The sequence below is a fragment of the Hyperoodon ampullatus genome (genome assembly GCF_949752795.1).
Source record: "Hyperoodon ampullatus genome assembly, chromosome: 13".
Classification (NCBI taxonomy): Eukaryota; Metazoa; Chordata; class Mammalia; order Artiodactyla; family Ziphiidae; genus Hyperoodon; species Hyperoodon ampullatus.
The window spans coordinates 24,941,825-24,965,432 of NC_136926.1; the positions used below are offsets into that span (position 1 = coordinate 24,941,825).

At 42.7% G+C, this 23,608-nt stretch overlaps 2 protein-coding genes across 4 annotated transcripts in view; one reads left to right on the forward strand and one right to left on the reverse strand.

The window, feature by feature from the left end:
* EIF4ENIF1 (eukaryotic translation initiation factor 4E nuclear import factor 1) overlaps nucleotides 1-3,605 on the reverse strand; it is a gene marked incomplete at its 5' end in the record, with an annotated part of 40,434 nt that extends 36,829 nt beyond the window's left edge. For all 3 annotated transcript variants that reach the window (XM_079717355.1, XM_079717354.1, XM_079717353.1), the window contains one exon: nucleotides 3,513-3,605. In XM_079717355.1, coding sequence (XP_079573481.1) covers nucleotides 3,513-3,605 — 93 coding nt within the window. The remainder of the gene's footprint in view (nucleotides 1-3,512) is intronic.
* A 13,461-nt stretch (nucleotides 3,606-17,066) lies between these two features.
* The window catches only part of SFI1 (SFI1 centrin binding protein), a gene marked incomplete at its 5' end in the record, with an annotated part of 69,867 nt that continues 63,325 nt past the window's right edge, over nucleotides 17,067-23,608 (forward strand). The window contains one exon of the mRNA XM_079717022.1: nucleotides 17,067-17,164. Within this exon, the coding sequence (XP_079573148.1) occupies nucleotides 17,067-17,164 (98 nt within the window). The remainder of the gene's footprint in view (nucleotides 17,165-23,608) is intronic.

A 23,608-nucleotide genomic window follows, 5' to 3' on the forward strand; every position in this document is an offset into this window, starting at 1 on the left:
CAAAGGAGAAACAGCACAAAGTATGTAATACTTTGTGACCTAAGAAAATCAGTCTGTTCGCTTGAAGAAAAAAACATGGATCAGAATAGTGGGACAGGCCAAAGCATGTCTATTTTGTACTTCAAGCAGAAGATGGTATCACTAATAGAAGAGCAGGTACTACATCTCAAGAACTGGTAAACAAGGACCACTGATGAAGGTAAGAAAAAGCTGAATGAGTCCCAAACTTTTTCCACTAATAAGCCTCACTACCTCCTGTTTTCTAAACTAATGGTTCTCAAACTTGAATCTGAGTCAGAATTCTCTGAATTACTTGTTATTCAGCCGGTGATGGCTGGCCCTAACCCTAGAGTTTGATTCAATACCTCTGAGATGGGGCCCGAGATTTTGTATTTCTAACAATCTACCAGATGATACTAAGTGGTAGTTTTGAGGACCACACTTTGAGAACCACTGTCTAAACCAGTTTTAATCCATGACTTTTGATGTGAGACCCCACTCTATAACCTCCCAAAGTCTTTCAACACAATGCAATCACTTTAGAAAAATGCACATTTGAATACTACCAAAACATAGCTTTTGATCTTAGGAACCTGGCCTGGCAAAATGGACCCGAGTGGGTTTATAAATTAAGGGCTCAAGACCCTCAGGATAGCAGGTGCATATAATAAAGCTACTCCTAACCATCCAAATTAATAATCACTGAGGCTTAGGAGTAGGTCTGAAAATTCCCAATGTGACCCTAACCTGAGTTCCTGAGACATTCATGGAAACACAATGGACACCAACTGAACCCTGGGGAGTAACTATGCCCCTGAGTTGCTTGACAACATCAACACCATATTTCAAGTTCTCCACGGAAGACTAAAGCGTTGCTACTCAAAGCATGGTCAGTGGACCAGAAGAAAGGGCACCACCTGGGAGCTGGTTAAAAGGCCACATTTTGGGCTTCCCTGGTGGCGCAGTGGTTGAGAGTCCGCTTGCCGATGCAGGGGACACGGGTTCGTGCCCCGGTCCAGGAAAATCACACATGCCATGGAGCGGCTAGGCCGGTGAGCCATGGCCGCTGAGCCTGCGCGTCCAGAGCCTGTGCTCCACAACGGGAGAGGCCGCAACAGTGAGAGGGCCGTGTACCACAAAAAAAAAAAAAAAAAAAGGCCACATTTTCAAGTCCACCCCTGCCCTAACAATCAGAATTCACACTTTACCAAGGTTCACAGGTGATCCCCAGACACATTAAGGTTTGAGAAGCAAGCTGGACTAAAGGATGTCCTACCACACAGGAAACTCTGGTCTGTTACCTTGAAAAGCACTCACCAAACACCTGAACTCCTCCACCTTCATGGGGAAAAAACCTTGAATTCTGAAGACTATTCGTGTTATCCCATAAAACAACTGAATACTACTAAATGGAGAAGGGTCAAAGCTTAAGAAACCCTCTCATCTGGTCAGTGTTTTTCTGACCCTGTAGTTAACTACAAATCCCTCAATTACAAAGGTTTTCAGAAAAGACATCACTTACAAAAGTCACTGAGGACAGTTTCCTTCTACTGCTTCTAAACCTTCTAGCTTGTGAACCTGAAGCAGCAGAAACATTACTAAATGTTTTATTTATTCCAATAGTTTGATCCCAATATGTAAATAGGGAGTACGATGGCTCAAATATTATTCCAGTTGTGGAACCAAAAGACATTTATTATAGTGCTCAGAACACTGGACTGTTTCAAACTTCCTTCAAAAGGAAAAAGGCTTAGTTTGCCTCAAATCCCACATAAAATTACCAGAGTGCTGAGAAACATATATATGAAAGCACTACTCTAATACCCCAACACTGCCTAAACATGACCCTAAAATTGCCATTAACTAAGTACTCTTGAATGAAGTGGAAAGTAAAACTATTTCTAACTAAATTGGGGAGAGAAGACCATTGAATGTAAACTTAAATGTGCCTTAAAGAAATTTTTAGGTTGACAGTTATCTAAGCATGGCAGAATTCTGAGGTTGGATTGTCAAAAATGGGCAAAACTGAGCTTCTCAGTCTTTACTATAGACATATATAAGTTCTACACTAAGAAAGACTAATAATATCTTCCTAAAAATGACATGCATAAAGATGGATATACATTAAAGATGAAATATACATACTACCCTCTGATGAGTGTGTGACAGTGATTCAAAAGCCTCTATGCCTGGACTCTACACATAAAGTACCAGTCAGAATTTTTGTTCAAAAACTGCTGGGAGACCTGAATTCACATGAGCTTATATCAATAAGAGCAGTTCAAATCACTTTCCCTTCATTTAATAAGCTTTTCTCCATTCAGATTTCACCTGTCAACATTTTGGGTAATGAATTTAAGTTGTGAAATACTATACAAGCACTCTCAGGTTTGAGAGAAACTATAATATATTTGGGAAGACCAAATCTGAATGAAGAAGTAAAGTGCTTTCTATCAACTCACATTCTGTCATGCCAAAACAGATTGTATTAACACAGCAATTAACCAAAACTCTTTTACACCTGAAAACACTCTTTTCCTCAAGTTTTTTTTTTTATGCTAAAAATGAATATTACTCCAATAGCATCAGATAGTTTATCAAGTAGTTAAGAGTAGTAGCATCAGTACACAAACAAAGCCCAAGTTTAAAATACTAACCAATCAGTATCCTGGGAAGCCAGGGACAATAACCACGTTAGAATCCTTGATGGGGTTCACACCAGGGAAGTAATAGATATGGGCCCAACTAGGACACAACCCTTCCCATCAACAGTCCCATGCACATTTTATGTACTCCAGCTCAACACAGTTCAGTGGACTAGGAAAGAATTCACTGCTCCGGTCAACCTCTTCAGAAATGTTCAGTAGCCCACAGGACAGTGAAACAATAGCTTCAATAAATATATAACCTTGAAGTGATTCCTCCTCCCCCACCCCCCTGAAAGAGGAGATATCTGGAGGAGTTTTAAATCACCACAAATTTTTAGCTTTAAGTCTTAACTTTTGTTGAGTCCATATGCATTTTACAACAGGAAGTAAAAAAAAAAAAAAGAATTAAAAAATCTGGTTACCCTAGGCAAGCACACCAAAGAATATTCCTGTGGGGAGTTCGCCTCTCAAGGAAACATCAATACAGAGGACACTGATTTCTGTGAGGCATCCCAGAGCTGAAATCCTTACTCTATAGAATGTAAGTCAGTAACACACCAATTACACAGCTGTTACAGAATTTGTCTGCCAACATATACTGACCCACAAATTCACACAGGGAATATCGAACCAATATTCCCTTCACCTGAAGGCTACTTAGAGGCAAATTCTAGTTTAAACTCTGGGTATTCACACTGCAGAAAAAAGTTCAAAGCAATGCTTTACTAAATCTAGTTAATATTTAGTTCACATAGTGAGTCAGAATGAGACTACCACTTTAAATAATACTAATGAAATTCCTACACAATGTTACTAACCTCCTCACCTATAAAGAAACACTATTTCATTAATAACAGAGCCTACTTTTGTATAGCGATGCGGGGATTTGGAGGCCGGTTGCTTCTTCAGGTCAAGGAAGGCATCTCCATTTTCTGTTTCACCCACACTTCTATCCATGGCTCCTTGGTCTACAGTTCTTTGCACCTGGAAGAAATCAGCACAAAACTGTCACCGAGAACAATAAATTTTCATAAGTCCTGACTGTTTAAGAAACGGAAATTCATATCTCTTAGACTAACTACCTTTAAAAAACCCTCACCCAACAATTACGCTAAAAACCAGACCCCACTTGGAAACAGAAACACTGGTACTTAGATACCTCTTCTAGCAAAGAGCTCTAAGCATCAACAGGGTAAGGAAAGGAGAAGTGCAACATGCCCAAATCAGGGTCCAGCCTTTAAGCAGTTTTAATACAAAAAGAAACCAACATTAGTCGCTGCCACCCGTGAGGGCCGTTCAGGCAGTAGTGGGGAAGTTTCTCGGAGTGGGGGCAGGTAGGAGACTGGCTGGAGCTGGGAATCCGGGAAGTCGGGCAGTGGTAAAGTGCCTGTCACTTGCCAATGGACGGCGCCAGCTGCCCCTTGTTACCGGAGGCCAGGGACTGGGAACGGGGCCCGAGCGCCCCTCACTAGGCCAGCTGCACCTGTGGACATGTCAGGGGAGCCCGTGGCAAGCAAGGGGCGAGCGCCGGCTTCAGCTGCAAAACTCAGCTTCCCCTGGCCGAGACCTCAACCCCCAGCCTCTCGCGCAGGCCCCGGCCCAGAGGCCTCCTTCGGAGAATGGGCGGGGACAGTACTCACGGAGGGGAGGCGGGCCGGAGGAAGCGGGGAGGCCGAATACCCCGGCCCGGGCGCTCCGAGCTGGAGCCGGTACAGGCCCGCCGCCATCCGCCCTGGCCCGGCGGCTCGGGCCCCGCTAGCCCGCCCGCTGCCAGCCGGCCGCCCCGCTGGCCTCACGCCCCTGCCCGGCCCCCGCGCGCGCCCCGGCGCTCGCGCTCACGCCCGCGAACCTGGGCGCAGCGCACCCGCGCCCCTTCTCTTCCAGCGGGCCCAGGCGCGCGGCGCCCCGAATCCCGGCGCCCCCGCTGCCACCCAGCCCTTACTCGGTGCCTCGGCCGCAGCTCCCCTGCCCGCCGCCCGCGCCGGTCCGAGGGCTGCTCCGCGCGGCCTTCGCTCTCGCCCCCCCCACCCGCTCAGATTGTCTCCCTTCAGCCGCCGTAACCGCAGCCCAGCCCTCCGCCCCTCCTCCCCGGCCCCCTCCCCCTTAATAACTCCCTCCACGCACCCGGGCCCCAGCGCAGCCTTCGCCGACGCGCGCCCGGATGTGAGGTGTCCGTGGCGGTGCCAGCCGGAAAAAGGAAACATCGCGGCGCGCTCCTTGGGCGCCGGCCCCTGCGTACGCACGGCGGCGGGGAGGCGGAGGCCGGGAGGGGATGACGGTAGGGGGAGGAGGCTTGGCTGGGGGCCGCGGAAGCCCTCCCAGGTGTTCGCAGGCGGTCGTCGTGGGCAGCCCCGGGGAGGACGCCCAGTTCCCACGTGCGCTTCAGGGCGGGGCGGAGCTTGAAGCTCGCGACCCCCGCCCGGCGGCTCTCCAAGGAGGGTTACCGCGGTCATGCAGTGGGTCGGCCGCTGCGTTTGCACGGATCGCGTCAGCAAGAGAACCCTGGGGCTTCGGCAGCGGGAATCTGAGTTAGGCGAACTTGAGGGCTGTGCGCCTTCCGGTTGGGGTTCGAACCTTGGCTCTTTTTTTTTTTTTTTAACTGGTGGTGTAATCTTGGGCAAAGTTCTGATTTCTGAGTTTCGCTCTTATTAAAATGGCCTCTATGTGTATGAGGAATAAGCGAGATTACGCGTTGCTGCATTAATAAGCAAACTTGCCACGGTTGCTTTTGAATGAGCTACGGGCGACTGACATTCATTGAAATGTTCTTTCCCGCCCCCATAGCCTGCACGGGAAGAAGTGCAAGTGCGTTTGGGTGAAAGATGAAACTGCGAATGTCAGGCTGTTAGTATGTAGTGCTGAGACCGTCTGACGGCCACACAGACGCACGTATAATTTCCCTCCTCTCTGAACAAATGAGAGTAATTGCCATGCGGGGAGGAAAGGTTTGACGGAGATCACGTGTGAGCCGGTTTCTGCCCAGTGGGACCGTGGAATGATACATGGCTGTGGAGGGAAATGTAATTTTTCTCGCCAAAGTATAGCGAAGGCTACATTTCTTTGAAGGGCCCTACTTTCTTTGAGCTTCACTTATGAAATCAGCCGACTGGGCAGTGATTGAGCACTAAGTTCCCGTCCTTGAGTATTGGCAACGGACAAAACAATTACGAAAACTTTTTCTTTTCGTCTGTAATGATGAATAAAATGAGTTTCTCACAACTATCCTCTCTCTGCAAGCCACTGTGGAGAAGTGAAGAAGGCCTATTTTTTTGAAGCTCTTAAATCCTGGCTCTGCCACTCAGTGTGAAACCAGAGCCAGTCACTTCACTTTTTTGAACCTGTTTACTCATCTATCAAAAAGAGATAGTAGGGCTTCCCTTCCCTGGTGGCGCAGTGGTTAGGAGTCCGTCTGCCGATGCAGGGGACACGGGTTCGTGCCCCCGTCCGGGAAGATCCCACACGCCGCGGAGCGGCTGGGCTCGTAAGCCATGGCCGCTGAGCCTGCGCGTCCCGAGCCTGTGCTCCGCAACGGGAGAGGCCACAACAGTGAGAGGCCTGCGTACCGCCAAAAAAAAAAAAAAAAAGGAGATAGCAGTACCTACTTTTCAGGCTTTAAAGAGATAACATTAAAACCACTGTTCTGGTTATCTTTTGCTGTGTAACAAACTATCCCCAAACTCAATGGCTTAACCCAACATTTATTTTGCACCAAATCTGTAATTTGGGGTGGTCCTAACTGGGACAGCTGGTCTCTGCTCCCTTCAACATCAGGTGGAAGGCTGTGTGCTAGGAACATCTAATGGCTCATTCACTCACATGTTTGGTGGTTGGTGGTGGCTGTCAGCTGGAACCAATGGAGCTACTCCTGGAACACTTAAACCTGGTCTCTCTGTGGCCTGAGCTCCCTCATAACATGGTGGCTAGATTCCCAGGCAAGTGTCCAATTAGGAGAGGGCCAGACAGTTGCACAGCCTAGCCTCGAAGTCATTGTCTGTTACGCCACATGCTGTTCCTTAGATAGGCATCACTAAGGCTGGCCTATATTCAAGGGAAGAGTGTCACAGAATTTGTGGGCATATTTTTAAATTACCACCAGCCATATATGAAATGTGCTCAAGGCATTGTAGCTATTATGATAAAGGTCTGGCCTGAAGCTCATTTCCTGGGTCCTCTGGTCTATCCTATGGAGGATGTACTCTTCCCCCAGGCTCTTCTTTAATGTCTTGTAGAACCACGTTCTCAACTCACTTCTTACCTCTCAAAGCCTTAATCTGTCCTTATTAAAGGAGAAGACGATTATTACCTAGGAATAAAGGTAATCATTTACTAAGGGAGGGCATCTGTGAACTAACTTCTTTCACCTGTGTCATGTAAAAGCTAGATGCTTGCAAATCCTTGTTTCATTGTCGCTTTTGAATGTAATTCTCTTTGGCAGGAATGATAATTTGTAGTTCTAAATGCCCCCTTTTGCAACGAAAATGAATTTTCAAATATCAGTATAGGAACCCCTTTGAGAGAGTAAGAGAAAAAAGATTCTACTTCTTTACTAAATATTTGTAAGATCTTGGTTTAGGTTCAAATTCTTGTTTCAAAATTTGGCATAAGGGGACTCCCAACTTTCAGTCAGTTGGGGAAATTAACAGTCCAAGAACAGCAGAGAAGCAAATAGAAATCAGAAACCTAAACATTTTGAGAGCAGCCTCAACTCAGACCTCCACTGCTCTGCACCTTTCTAAATGAGCTTTTTTCTACTCAGCTTTTCTTTCTACAAGGGTAATCCCTACTTCCAAGAAAATAGGATTTGAACAGTTTCACAGTTGTGGCATCATGTATTCAACGACTACAAAGAAATTATTAAGAGACTTCTGTAAGACCATAGAGCAAATTATTTGCTGAGCCTAAACCCTTTCTGGCACTTTACATCTTTGATTTTATATATGCAAAGTAGTTAAAAGAGTCTGACATCACCAAATGCTGCTGCACTAGCTATTGTTATTCTATATTGTTTTCTAATCTTACCCAATGGGACTAATTATTTTCATTATAATTCAAATGGAAATGCCTTTAATTCCTTCCTAAATTAGTCAAAGCTGATGGTGGTAAATGCACATGACAAAGTATCAGCAAATCATTTAGAAAGCATGCTTACTGATTTATCATCCTGGATTATCATAATTTATATAAATGTTATTTAATAAAGTACTTATAAGAGTAACATTACAGCAAGTATTACAGTGTTAATCAGGACTTTGAAAGTAACTAAATTATTTTAAAACTACTTTGCCACATAACTTCAGATTAAAGATTGGTTCCCGTGTCCCGCTAAAATGGAACTTCTTTTAAACACTTTTAATTACAAAAATTAACATAGGTAAAAAAATCGAGCAAAAATGCAAATTACCTGTGATTCTAATACCAAGGCACCAAATAAGTTTTTTTCCCTCATGTTTTTAACGTAAAATCTTTCAAGCATTTAAATGCATAATGCTAGCCTTTGTTTGCGCTCTCCACCAGAAATCTCAAGTGCTTTCAAATGATGCTTTACAAAGCACAGGAGAAAAGGATATAAAAATGCCCTACCTTAATAACCTATAATGAAAAATAATCTGAAAAAGAATAGTGTATATATATATATATATATACATAAAACTGAATCACTTTACTGTATACCTGAAACAGCATTGTAAATCAACTATTCGTTAATTTTAAAAAAATGCCCTACCTACCGTCTCCCATCCCCACTTTTAAAAATTTGGGCCCACTCTGATCATCTTTTAAATTAATGACTATTTACTAACAATGCTTGTTAATTACATTTTAAAAGTAATGGTTAAGAGACGCCATCAACCTGGGATAATGTTAATTCGCCGGCGGGGCAACCCTCACCCGCGCGGTCAAGATTGACGACCTCCCAGTCTACGAATGCGCGCGCCCCAGGCCCCGGGAACCGGCTTGCGTTCCCCAGAAACCATCGAGAACCGAGAGCCAGAGAGGCTCACGCGGGAGCCCGGAGGTGGGGGAAGGAAGGCCGCGGTCCGCGCCAGCCTCTACACGGGAGCCTCGTCCCTGGTGCTTGACGCGCGAAGCGCAACTCGGGAATCCGCTTCAAAACAGCTCCCACTCCTCTTGTCTAAGAGTAGCAGTGGGAGGCTGAGCTGTGAAAGAAGCGAGTGGGCCACGGAGGCAGAGAGCCCTCCGCGGGGCCGCCCTGACAGCGCGTCCATCCATGCACCTCAGGGCCAACTCGCATTGCTGGGGCTCCAAGGCGGCCACAGGGAGGTGCGTCACCTGCCGCCCTGAGGCTCCGCTAACTCCCGGGTCTCGGGCTGGGCGTCCCTCATGCACGCCGCGTCGCCGTGGAGACGGGGGCGGGGCCGGCGCGAGATCTGCGTCTTAAGGGGCGGGAAAGCGTGGAGGGTAGCGTAGGACGGGCGGGCCTGAGGAGACCAGGCCGCGTCTGCCGGGAGTTCTCTAAGGCGTGAGGCGGGAGTACTCGGCCTCTCCGACCGGAGCCCACCGACGAGCGCACGTCCCTCCGAGCCTGGCCGTTGACTACCCTGTGGGAGCGTCCGTTTCCTCCTCCTCTAGAAGTGCAGGTGAGGCTACCTCCCCATGGGGCTGAGGTCCGAGAGTTGGAGGAGAGGTGGAAAGGGCGCGCAGGACGGCTCCCGGGGCCCACTTTCCTCGCCCGACGTCCTCTTGCGCGTGTGGGGCGCCGCAGGCGGGTGCCGGTGCCGCGTCAGTGCAAGGCTCGTTAGCGTGCGCGTATCCGAATTAGGGGTTTCTGGATCCCTGCTGCGTGGCCGAGCGACGGGCGAGGGTTTTCAGACCGCAGGGGCCACACCTGAGCCCCGAGGGCCAATTGGACAAACACCCGCAGCGGGAGATTAGTGCTCCGTTTTTATTTGATGGGAGGCCGTTCAGATTTATTGTCAACCTCTGGATTATAGTAAAGATTTGTTGACTGAATCGTGTTAGGGCCCTGAGTACCAGCCCCAGCTGTCCTACTTAGCTGGTGACCTGGGGCACTTCTTCCTTAAAATAAAGATGGTTACCACCTGTTGGGGTGGTTGTATTAAAGCAGGTAATTAATGAAAACTGTTTAGTACTGTGCCTGGCACAGAGTATCAGCTCCATGAATGCTATTTTGAATCTAATCTATACACTCTAGGTGGCATGGTACCCGCCTAAGTGCCATGGAAATATGAGACTTGGAGGTGTCATGGAAGGCTTCCTGGAAGAAGTAGTTGAAACTTATTCTGCGACCTAGTATATAAATTTAGGTATTTTTTTGCTTTTCTTTAGTAAGATCATTCATTTCTCAGTTATTGTTAGAAGCTGCAGAATACCGTAGAAACTTCTTTAAGATACTTTTACATTTTTCGAATTCACAAGTGTATTTAAAAATTAGTATTAAAACCTTAAATTAGAAAATAGTCTCCAGGCTCTAATTCCAATTTCCATTCTTCTGTTCCTCCTGATGTTATTTGTAAATTGGAAGTAAATAACCTTATAGGTGATATTTCTTGATTTGTTAGGTTTACACGTTAAGTGTTGACCATTCATGGGAGATGCACAGGTTTTCTTCCCTCATCTCACCAACGTGGTTATGTGGTAATTTGTTGTTAATAGTCAGTGTTTACATTATATAACAGATATTCACTGCTGAACCGAGTAGACTAACTGCAACTCTTCCTTTCTCGTACATCCTGTCATTTTTTCTGAGAATTAATAATTGTCTTATTTTCTTATTTTCCTAGTGTTCCATGCACAGATCACTAATGTTTTTTTCTGAATGCTTCAGTATTTCTCATAAACCTGTCAGTAATTTTCTGCATTCTCTCCAAACCATCAGTTGCATTTCTTTCCTGGAGACTTTCCTCCTCTGCTCTAATCTGATCTGGTGGCTCTTTGCCAGCTGTTCCCAGTTCTAATCCAGAGACTTACTTTCACATCTGTCCTGGGATTTGTTTCTTTTTACTATTCTTTTGTGTTAGATTCACTGTTGCCCAGATCCCTGGTTTTTTGTTTTTTGTTTTTCCTTGATTTATTTCCTTGGTTTTTGGAGCACATTTTCCCGTAATACTACTACTTCTAGTACTTCTTCCTCCTCTTCTTTTTTTAATAGCTTTATTGCGATATAATTCACATACCGTACAGTTTACACATTTAAAGTGTTCAGTTGTTTTTAGTATATTCCCAGTTATCCAACCATCACCTTAATGAATTTTAGAACATTTTAATTACCCAAAAAAGAAACCCTTACCTATTAGTAAGTCACTTCACTGTTTCCCTTCAATCCTCCCAGCTGTAGGCAACCACCACTTTACTTTCAGACTCTATAGATTTTCCTGTTCTGAGCATTTCATATAAATGGAATCATACAATACGTGGTCCTTTGTTATAGGGGTCTTTCACTTAGCATAATGTTTTCCAGGCTTATCCATGATTTAGCATGTAACAGTACTGCATTTCTTTCTATGGCTGAGTGATATTCCATTGTATGGATATACCATATCTTGTTTATCCATCCTTTAGTTGGTGGGCATTTGGGCTTCTACTTTTTGGCTATTACGAATAATGCTGCTACAAATATTCATGTACAAGTTTTTGTATAGACATATGGTTTCAGTTCTCTTAGATATATACCAAGAGTGGGATTGCTGGATCAAGTGGTAACTCTGTATTTGTCTTTTTAGTAACTGCCAGGTGGTTTTCCAAAGTGGCTGCACCATTTTACATTACTGCCAGCAGTGTAGGAGGGTTTCAGTTTCTCTACATCTTCACCAATACTTGTTATTATTCTTCTGTCTTTTTGATTATGGCCATTCTGATGGGTACCTCATTATGATTTGATTTTTATTTCCCTGATGGCTGATGATGTTGAGCATCTCAATGTTCTTATTGGCTGATTATATATCTTCTTTGGAGAAATATCTAGTCACATCCTTTGTCCATTTTTAAATTTGGTTAATTGTCTTTATTATTGAGTTATAGGAATTTAAAAAATATAATCTAGATACAATTTCCTTAGCAAATATACAAATATTTTTCCCATTCATTGAGTTATTTTTTCACTTTCTTTTTTTTTTCTTTTCACTTTCCTGATGATGTCCTTTGAAGCACGAATGTTTAATTTAAAAAATTTATTTATTTATTTAATTTTGGCTGCTCTGGGTCTCAGTTGCGGCACACGGATCTTTAGTTGTGGCATGCATGCAGGATCTAGTTCCCCGACCAGGGATCGAACCCCGGGCCTCCTGCATTGGGAGTGCAGTCTTACCCACTGGACCACCAGGGAAGTCCCACCAATGTTTAATTTTGATAATGTCCAGTTTTCCTGTATCTTCTCAATAAAGGCATATCTTATTATGCCTTTTCTCCTTGCATGTTGGAAAAAGTGTTTGATCTACCCTGACATTTGGCCTTGGTTCAGGACCTCTCATCTGAGGATTTACATCTCTCAGTTTTGAGAAACTTCTTATTTCTTTGATAATTTCTTCCTCTTTTGTTCTCTCATATCTCTCTGGAATTCCTGCTAGTTATATATCTGATCCCCTGGATTGAGCCTTTGATTTTCTAATTTTATTTCCTTTTGTCATTTTCCCCCCTCTTCCTATTTCTGGGACATTTCTTCAGCTTTATTAACCACCTTCTAATGTTTTGATTCTCCTATATCTTTCTTGTTCTTTTTTTGTTTTCTTTTAAACAATATCCTTATTTTATTCTATGTGCATATAATATGTTCTCTTATCTCACTGAGGATATTAATCATAGGGTTTTCTTTTTTGTTGGTGGTGGTTTTTTCTTTTCTTTCCCATATTGTCTTTGTTTACTCCAGAATTTAAAAAAATTTTATTATGAAGAATTTCAGCCGTGTATAGTATGTACCTATCACCCATTTTCAAAAATTAACTCATGAACTATCTTCTTTCATTTATATCTCTGCCACTGTATTATTTTTGCTTTGTTTTTTATTTTGAAATAATCTCAGTCTTCAGAGAAGTTGCAAAAATAATACAGAGAACCCCCATATACCTTTATTCACATTACCACTTTTTAACTTTTTTGCTTTTTTTTTTTTAATCATTTTCTCCATGATTGTCATAAGATGGGGGCTATCCAACTCTACAACTCCCTCCACATTTGTCTCTAGGCATTTTGTGTATGGATAAGCCCTCCTTTCTACCCCGTTTATCTAACTATCTGTGCATCCCTTTATTGTCAGATTGGACTCATGGATTCCCATTTTGTTTAATGTGTTATACTTTATTACACTCCTTAATTATTTTGGTGCTTAAATTTATCATATTTTATCTGTAAATTGTTCTCTATATTCTGTAAAAGACACAGTATCCTTTTAAAAGAACCAACACCACTATCACAGCAAAAAAATGATAATTCTTTAATAACTCATTAAAACATTAAGTTTAAAAAAGTTAAAGTTTAAATTTCCCTCATTTTTTCATGTTTTTTGTTTGACAGTTGTAGTTTGTTAAAATCAAGATCCAGAATCAAAGTCCATGCATTACATTTGGTGGATAAGCATCCTTTTAAAAATAATTTTTTAATTATAATTTTCTTAATTTTTATTTTTTTAAATTATTATTTTTTTGGCTGCATTGGATCTTCGTTGCTGCACACGGGCTTTTCTGTTGTTGCAGCAAGCGGTGGCTTCTCTTGTTGTGGAGCATGGTCTCTAGGCACGCGGGCTCAGTAGTTGTGGCTCACGGGCTCTAGAGCGCAGGATCAGTAGTTGTGGCTCGTGGGCTTAGTTGCTCCGCGGCATGTGGGATCTTCTTGGACCAGGGATCAAACCCGTGTCCCCTGCATTGGCAGGTGGATTCTTAACCACTGCGCCACCAGGGAAGTCCCAATAAGCATCTTAAGTCTCTCTTTTTTTTTTTTTTTAAATTGCGGTACGCGGGCCTCTCACTCTTGTGGCCTCTCCCGTTGCGGAGCACAGGCTCCGGACGCACAGGCTCAGTGGCCATGGCTCACGGGCCTAGCCGCTCCGCGGCATGTGGGATTCTCCCAGACCGGGGCATGAACCCGTGTCACCTGCATTGGCAGGTGGACTCTCAACCACTGCGCCACCAGGGAAGCCCCTTAAGTCTCTTTTAATGTATAAGTTTTCCTATCTTTCCTTAGCAGTTTATTGAAGGAACTGAGTCGTTTGTCCTGTAAAGTTTCCTACATCATCGATTTTGCTGATTTTAAAGTCATTTTTATTTGTCCCTTGTATTTTTTGTAAGATGGTACTTAGTTCTAGAGGACGCTTGATGATATTTAGATTCAAGTTTTTGGCAGGAGTACATCACAAGTAGTGGCGCTTCCTCAGGATTCCTTTGTTTGTTTTGGTTTCAGTCTTTCTTTTTCTTTTTTTTTTTCTTTTTTAAAAAAAATTTTTGGCTGCACTGCGTGGCATGTGGGATCTTAGTTCCCCAACCAGGGATCAAACCCATTCCCCCTGCATTTGAAGCAGAGCGTCTTAACCAGTGGACCACCAGGGAAATCCCATGTTTTGGTTTCATTCTTTTTTGTTGGAGGTCATTTCCAAATGTCTTGTGATTCTTGACTGTCCATTCATACTTGAGTGTCAGCAACTGAGAAATTAATCAGAAGCTTCCAGTGTCTGAGCCCGACTTGTCAGTTTGTGCGCTTTTCTCTAGGGGCAAGCCTGCCTTTTCATTGATGGAGGTGGGGCACAGATGTCTTTATTTCAAAGTCTGTTAAGTCTTACCTTCTTTTGAGAAGACTTCCAGTCTTCTGATTGGGAGCCAAGAAGTGTAGCTACCAGAATTCTGAATGGAGGGTGGGGGGAGGGAGCTGGATACCCTGCCTAGCAGGGTTGGGGAAGAGACTAGGGGCCCCAAATGCTCACCAAATAGACTTATATTCAGTCCCCTCATTTGTGGCTTGTGGCTTCAGTTCTGGGCGCCTTTCCTTGTTCCTTCTAGTTCTGAGCGCTTTGGGAATTCTATTGGCCTGCTTCTCTTTGGTATCCCACTCTGTAGGTTTTCGCTTCTTCAAATCTGTTAGGCCAGTTAATTTTCTTCCTACTTGTTGCAAAAATTTGTGGAAATCTTTCATTTCCTGTGATCTCTTCTCCCATCTCTTGGAGCTTATGGTTTATACCCTTTTATCCTTTACTGTCATCTTAGGAGGTCAGTCTGTAGGTTTACCTTGGAGTCCACACCTAATGATTTTTGTTTTTCTTGGGCTGTCTTTTATATTTGGTTATCATTATGTATATTCCAACTCAGACATAAGTTCATATTCATACAAATCCTTACTGAGCAAACTTATGTCCTGGTCTTTCCAGTATTTATGTATCTCACCTGTTAGTTTCCAGACAGTGTTTTAGGTCCTGAAAATACAGTAATGAGGAGATCAGATATAGCTCCTGTTTTCATGGAATTTATATTCTTTATTAAAAAAATTTTTTTTAATTTTTATTTGCATTGGGTCTTCGGTGCTGCGCGCGGGCTTTCTCTAGTTGCAGCGAGCAGGGACTATGTTGTGCACGGGCTTCTCATTGCAGTGGCTTGTCTGTTGTGGGGCACGGGCTCTAGGCACGTGGGCTTCAGTAGTTGTGGCATGTGGGCTCAGTAGTTGTGGCTCGCGGGCTCTAGATCGCAGGCTCGGTAGTTGTGGCACACGGGCTTAGTTGCTCCGCAGCATGTGGTATCTTCCTGGACCAGGGCTCGAACCCGTGTCCCCTGCATTGGCAGGCGGATTCTTAACCACTGTGCCACCAGGGAAGTCCCTGGAATTTATATCCTAATAGGGAAGGCAGATATGTAAAGTAATTAGAATGTTGGCACAGAGTGTCACAGGAGTCTTTGACCGCAGAAAACATTCCATAGCATCATTATTAAACCTAAGGCAATGACCCATTTATTATAGCAGTATTTCACACCAAAAAAATCTCTATTTGAATCATCTTTCAGTTTAATTTATTTACAGAAATAGTCACTAATTGTGACTTTTGTTACTTGGAATGTAGTACTGGAAAGACTAGGACATAGGTTTGAGCTCAATAAGGACTGTTCATTTTGTATGGATAAACTCTCTTTTCTGGCTGATTCCTTATCTGATTGTCATTGAAATATGTGACCTTGATTATAAGGGGTAATTTCATTCTTTTAGAATTAATGTCTCATGAATGCATCACAGTTACTCAACACAGGATGTGTCCACCCTGTTAGCTTTCCTCCACCACATACTTAAATTTTCCTCCTTTGTTTTACTACTTATGTTAGTTTCCAAAGGCTGCTGTAACAAAACGCACAAACTGGGAGGCTTAAAACAACAAATTTATTGTCTCATAGTTCTGGAGGCTGGAAATCTGGAATCAAGATGTAGGCAGGGCCATCCTCTTTCTGAATGCTCTGGGGAAGGATCTGTTCTGTGCCTTTCTCTAGCTTCTGGCGTTGCCAACAGTCCTTGGTGTTCCTTGGCTTGTAGACCCATTACTCCAATTTCAGCTTTCATCATAATATGCTGTTCTCCTTGTGTGTCTGTCTTCACATGGCATTCTCTTCTCTGTGTGTATCTGTCCCTCTGTCTCTTCTCTTTTTATAAAAACGCCAATCATTATTGGATTAAGGGTCCGCCCTATTCCAGTAAGACCGCATCCTAACTTATATCTTAATTACATCTGCAAAGGCTGTTTCCAAACAAGGTCACATTCATAGGTACTAGGGGTTAGGACTTCAATATATCTTTCTGGGGGGCACAATTCAACCTACAACATTGCTATTCTTTGCACTAAGAAATAAAAACTATGTTATTTATTAAGTTCATAATGAATATTGTTGGTAGACATTATCACTAAATGAAAATGAAAACTGTACACTGATCAAAAACTGCCTGAAGATTCTTATAGATAACATTGACAACCATAAATATTAATCTTGGAGTGGGGGGGAATAGGAAATCTTGGCCTCTACTGGTGTTCTTATGAAGGGAAGTTGAAGGTCTTGGAGCATCACCTGAACAGGATGGATGAGTCAGTCATAACCTTTTTAGCATGGCTCACTCTCCTCTCAGTTTTGTTTCTTAGAAAATCACTTTTAAAAATGCAATGAAAAATTTTGTTTTTAAATCAGCGACTTCCCAGGAATTCCTTGGAGGTCCAGTGGATAGGACTCCCGCCCTTCCACTGCTGAGGGCAAGGGTTCGATCCCTGGTCGGGGAACCAAGATCCTGCAAGCCACTCAGTGAGGCCCAGAAAAAAAAAAAAAATCAGTGACTTCCCATGTTCATCTATTGTTGAATTAAGAAGGAGGTGCAGGAGACTAGAAGCTGATGTGTAGCTGTTGAGGAATGTGGCTCCTTAGAGGCTTCAGGTAAATTACTCTCATTCTACTTTTTCTTATAGTTAGAAGAGGAAGATAAAAGACTTTTTGATTCATGAAGAATCTGCTCACTGAGAAGTGTGTAGCAAGCCACTGGTTGAATTTTCATCAAAAAGGGATTAAGGGGAGAATGGAGAGGAAGGTTGATTCCAGGTGAGTGATGGGACTTGACAAAAAAAGATAACTGAAACTATGGTCCATATAAAAGCCTGTAAATATTTTGTGTGTGAAAATAATAAATTTTTTAAAAGTAGTTTTTTCCTAAATCATGGGTAGTGAGATAGGAATTTTGGGTAACAGTTTTTTGTTGGTATTTTGGGTTTCTCGTCTAGAGTATAGTGTATAATGCACATTTCATACTTTATGTTACAGTCAAAATCCATTTTGAGTATGTGGAGCTATCTATCATTGAAATTTTGACTTTGAGCTGAAATAAGGATGATTTTCCCGAGAAGTTATAACATCGAGGCTAGCTAGTATATCTTTCTCCTACTTTTGATTATAATTGCTTTCAGCCTGCTTTAAGGTTCTTTTGATTCCAAATAGGAGACTCCCAACTATGGCTCGCCTAGGAAGAAGGAGGGAGTTTACAAGAAGGAGACTGCAGTTTACTAACAAACCTCAGACTCACAGTGGCGGGCCTGTGACTTGCAGCTGGCCCTTCATGAGTATCCCGCCCCCTAAGAGGGATTGGTTCAGGGGTGTGCATGTGACTGCATGGGGCCAATCAGAAGTTCTCCTCTAAGGCCGAGACAGGCATTAAAGAGAGAGAGAGAGAGAGACCTACCTAATGGGTTGCTGTGGCAGCTGTTTCAGTCTCCACCCTGCATAGGCAATAGGGGACCCTATACTGTAGGAGTTACGCAGGTCAGCACACTGAGAGAAGCGGGAAGAGCTAACAATTTGAGACACCGGTTCTAGTCCTTGAGGCTCTGGTTCAGAATTCCTCTGAAGTACGTGAGCTAGGGAATTACCTCTTTGTGCTGGCTGTCTTCAATATAACCATCCAGATCTAATCTCCACTTGTGTATCCAGTGCTTCCCATTGGATTTGGCCAAAGAGGTGCTCTGGCAGGAGATAGTGAGGAGGGAGAGAGGAGAGTGAGGCCAGACTATTTATCCCCTTGGCTCCCTCCTTGCAAGATGCCTTGGGTTGGCTGTGTCCCTCTGCTGAAGCCCACAGTACCTCATAAGGTAGCAGACTTTGTATGACTCACCTGGATTCTAGTGATTATTCTCTCTTTTATCCCTTTGGGCCTAGAGGTGGTACCGCCTTCGCTTTCACCAGCTTCAGGTTCCTGCACTTTGCCTAGTGGTTCGTCTACACCCATACCTTTGTTAATATGCCATCCTCAAATTATCCTGTGTTTAGTATGTCATCTGTTTACTTTTGGGACCCTTGAGAGTTTTTATCATGACTGGGGTTGGGTTTTGTCAAATATTTATTTGGCATCTATTGAAATGATCATATGGTTTTTGTCCTTTTTTCTATTAGTAAGGTGTATTACATTAATCGATTTTTAGATGTTAAACTAGCTTTGTATTCATAGGATAAATCCAACTTGGTCATAGTATTTGTTACATGGTTTTTGTATGTTGGATTTGGTTTGCTAATATTTTTTGATCATTTCTGTGTTTATAGCCACAAGGGATATTGATCTATATTTTGTGTGTATGTCATATCTTTGTCTGCTTTTGGCATCAGGTTGTGATACTGGCCTAAAAGAATGTGATTCTGGAAGTGTTCTGACCACTTTTGTTTCTGGAAGAGTTTATAGAGTACTGGTATCATTTATTTTTTAAATGTCTGATAGAACTCATCAGTGAAGCTATCAGGATCTGGACTTTTGTTTTTAGGAAAATTTTTAGTTACTAATTCAATTTCTTGTTATAGATCTATTCAGAGTTTCTATTTATTCTCTAGTCAGTTTTTGTGATTTGTGTTTTTCTGGGAATGTGTTCATTTTCTCTAAGTTGTCTAATTTTTTGGCATAAAGTTCATAGTATTCCTTTATAATTCTTTTAATTTATGAAGGGTCAATGATAATGTCCTTTCTTTCGTTCCTACTTTTGGTGATCTGTGTCTTTTCTCTCTTTTTTCTTGGTTTTAGCTAAAGGGTTATCAATTTTGCTGAAGGACTCCTGTTGTTATACTAACAGCAGCTAATTTAAGTTGGGTTCCTATTGCGTGAAACCTAGGATCCTAACTAACATACAGAAGTTTTTTATAGAATCGACTTGGTCTTGGACAAGGTGGAAGCCAGGTAGCTGGAGAGACCTATTCAGCAGTGTTTGGACCCTTCCTCCTGAGCAGTGCCGTCTTTGTGCTTCACCCCCCACCTCCTGTTCAGACTGTGTCTCAGCTCAAAATTCAGTCCTGGGAGAAGTAATCTGGTTCGTCCAGCGTGAGTCAAATTTCTTCTGCTCTAATCAAGTGGGACTTGGAGGAGGGTCATGGAGCTCCCAGCATAGCTGCTGAGGTCCTACCCCTGCTGATCCCACAGAAGAGGGATCCATCCTTGAAAGCTGAATCAACACCCTGACAGTGTTTACCAGTGATCCACAGAGAACTCGTCAGGCCTGCCTTACTTCATCTTCTGAAGCAGATTAACCATGGCCTTAAAATGAAGCTCTGTTTCCTCAAATACTCTGCAGCTTTAGGTTGGGGAGCCTTGAGAAGGGAATGAATTCCCTAGGTATTCTGCTGTAAAGCAATCTGAGATCCCCTGTTGTGAGTCCTATAGGACTCCTTGGAGTTCCTTGACTCCCCGTGAACTTCCCTTCTACCCTGCATGTGCCGAGTATTCCCACCCAACTCTTTCCAGTTCCCTACTCCCGGCTAATTTCTACTCATATTTCCAAACTCAACTCTAATATGATCTCCAGGAAGCCTCTTCTGACCACCCTATTCCCACCCAGTGTGTACGTTCCCATAACACCCTAAATTTACCTTTTTCTTAGCATTTAACGATTGGTATTCTCATTGTCATCTCAATACACCATAAGCTCTTGAGAAACTGTCTTTTATAGATATTAGGTGTGTGTCAGTGTCCTGTGCTTGCTGGAAGCTATCAATGTCTGTTTTCTCATTGTAAGACATGAGAAACACATTGAATACATATTTGTCTTTGTAGCCCCTGGCCTTGCTATGTTGCTGGGCGTATAGTAGGTCCTTGATACTGAGTGAATAAACAAACATTACAGGATACACCTGCCAAGTAAACAGTTAAATGAATTGGTCAGTGCATGCCTTCCCCTTGGCACTTTTTTGTTTTTCTAATTTTTCTTAATTTTTCAAAAATTGAAGTATATTTGATTTACAATGTTGTGTTAGTTTCAGGTGTACAGCAAAGTGATTCAGTCATACATATATGTATCTATTTCAGATTCTTTTCCATTGTAGGATATTACAAGACATTGAATGTAGTTCCCTGTGCTATACAGCAGGTCCTTGTTTATTTTATATATAGTAGTGTGTATCTGTTAATCTCAAACTCCTAATTTATCCCTCCCCTCTTTCACTTGGTAACTGTAAGTTTTCTATATCTGTGAGTCTGTCTCTGTTTTGTAAGTTCATTTGTATCATTTTTTTAGGTTCCACATATGTGTATCAGATGAAATTTGTCTTTCTATGTCTGACTTACTTCACTTCGTGTGATAATCTCTAGGTCCATCCGTGTTGCTGCAGACGGCATTATTTCATTCTTTTTTATGGCTGAGTAATATTCCATTGTGTATATGGAATATACACATCTTGTCTATCCATTCATCTGTCGATGGACATTTGGGTTGCTTCTATGTCTTCACTATTGTAAATAGTGCTGCTGTGAACATTGGGGTACATGTATCTTTTCGAATTCGTTTTTTAAATTAATTTATTTATTTTGGCTGTGCTGGGACATGGCACACGGGATCTTAGTTGCGGCATGCGAACTTAGTTGAAGCATGCATGCAAGATCTAGTTTTCTGACCAGGGATCGAACCTGGGCCCCTGCATTGGGAGCGTGGAGTCTTACCCACTGGACCACCAAGGGAAGTCCCTCAAATTAGAGTTATCATCTTTCCCCCTTGTCACTTTTGGATGAACATTTTCAAATTCTGTCTTTCTCCTCACTTCCATTTTTCTGTATTTCTTGGCTAATCAGTCCTCCCGTTGACATTAAAAAAAAAATTGTATTCCTATGTTTTTATTCTCCCCCATTCTTCATGATTTTTGGATTCCGATACTGTTTTTGAAGTGCCTTCTGTTTCATATTTCTTTCCATCATTCTGCCTTTCTTCTGTTCCATAATTTAACATTTTTAAAAATATTTATATATTTTTATTTTATTTATTTTATTTTTGGCTGTGTTGGGTCTTCATTGCTGCACACGGGCTCTCTCTAGTTGCAGCGAGTGGGGGCTACTCTTTGTTGCGGTGCGCAGGCTTCTCATTGCGGTGGCTTCTCTTGTTGTGGAGCACGGGCTCTAGGCATGCAGGCTTCAGTAGTTGTGGCACGTGGGCTCAGTAGTTATGGCTCACGGGCTCTAGAGCGCAGGCTCAATAGTTGTGGCGCACGGGCTTAGTTGCTCCGCGGCATGTGGGATCTTCCTGGACCAGGGCTCTAACCCGTTTCCCCTGCATTGGCAGGTGGATTCTTAACCACTGTGCCACCAGGGAAGACCAATTTAACAAATTTTATATGCTTACCTACTATGAGTGCCTGGCAATATATTAGGGGCTCAGTATATATTAGCAGATAAAAATGGTCCCTATCATCATGAGGTCTTCTGATGGGAAACAGGCACATATGTACAAAGACAAATCTGTGGTTTCAGTTTGTGATCTCTTCCTTTAGATGTTAGAATAACTTAGATTTCTGGGGCCACCTGACTTACACCAATGTTGGTATCTTTATGGTCTTTAAATTTCCAGAGCTGTAAACAGTTCATCTGCTGCTTGATTCAGTAGCTGGTGAGGAGGAGCTCAGAGTCTGATGAAAGGAGAGAGCAGTGGGCAGGGATGACTTTAGGCATGGGCTTCCCAGTCTGACTACCTATTTGATTATGTAACAGGGCTTCAAGAGGGCACTGTCCCAGCACACCTTCCGTCAATTTGCTGTTTCATAGGCTCTTAACTTTTTAGAGCCTCTTTCATTTTTATTTTAAAATGAGTGGGATGAAAGTCTTATTTTTAAAATTTTTGTTACTGTTTTATTTTGAAATAATTTCAAATTTAGAGAAAAGTTACAAGAATAGGACAAAGAACCTTTCTTCTCCCAGATTCTCTTGTTGTTAATATTTTACCACATTCGTCTGTTTGCCTGTTTGTTTCTCTCTCTCTCTGTCTGTCTCTCAGCATTTTCATTTCATTTGTGGACATGTGCAGAGGGGCAAAACATTTTACTCACTGATGCACATGCTCCCAGCTGAGGTCAAACAAGGCAGTGTTCTGCCTTTTTGTTTCAGCTCATACTTTAAACAAGGGTCCTTTTCCCAGTCTGTGTAGTGCCACATTTTCACAGTTTTGTGCTTTTTGTTGACAGTTTTGCTGTTTAAAGTGGCCCCCAAGTGTAGTGCTGAAGTTCTGTCTAGTATTCTTAAGTGCAGGAACGCTGTGATGTACCTTATGAAGAAAGTGTATGTTAGGTGAGCTTTGTTCAGGCATGAGTTATAGGGCTGTTGGCCATGAGTTCAATTTAATGATTCACTGTATGTATTAAATAAGGTGTCTTTAAACAAAAGTACACATAAAACAAGGTTCTGTATTGATTAGTTGATGAGAATGTTTTTGAAGGCTGGCAGGAACCTAACCATGTATTTTCCCGTAGGGACAATGGTTCAGTATATTCACTAACTCTGTGTTTATGGACTTTATAGAACTTACCGCAAATAACGAGAATCAACTATATCTATATTTTCCCCCTCCCCTGGACCATTTGAGAGTAAGTTGAAGCCAGTTGTCCCAAAAATGTTATTTATAGCAAAAAGAAAACAACAAAATGTAAGAAAAACTTCCCTTTTTGTTCATTTTGTACTTTTATTCCCCTTTATTTGGAAATATTTCTCAGTATTTCCTTATCTTCCATGACCTAAGCATTTTTGACAAGTTCAGATCACTTACCTTTTATGCATATTTCTCAGTTTGGGTTTGTTCAGTGCTTCTTCATGATTGAACTCAGGTTGTGCATTTTTGGCAGGAATTTTGCAGAAGTGATGCTGTGTTCTCAGTGCATCAGTACCAGGAGATTTGGTCCTATTACCATTGATGTTAACTTTTTTTTTTTTTTTGGCTGCGTTGGGTCTTCATTGCTGTGCGTGGGCTTTCTCTAGTTGTGGCGAGCAGGGGCTGCTCTTTTTAAAATTATTTATTTATTTATTTGTTTATGGCTGTGTTGGGTCTTTGTTGCTGTGTGCGGGCTTTCTCTAATTGCGGCGAGCGGGGCCTACCCTTTGTTGTGGTGTGCCGGCTTCTCATTGCAGTGGCTTCTCTTGTTGCGGAGCATGGGCTTTAGGCACAAGGGCTTCAGTAGTTGTGGCTCGCAGGCTCAGTAGTTGTGGCGCACAGGCTTAGTTGCTCCGCAGCATGCGGGATCTTCCCAGACCAGGGCTCGAACCTG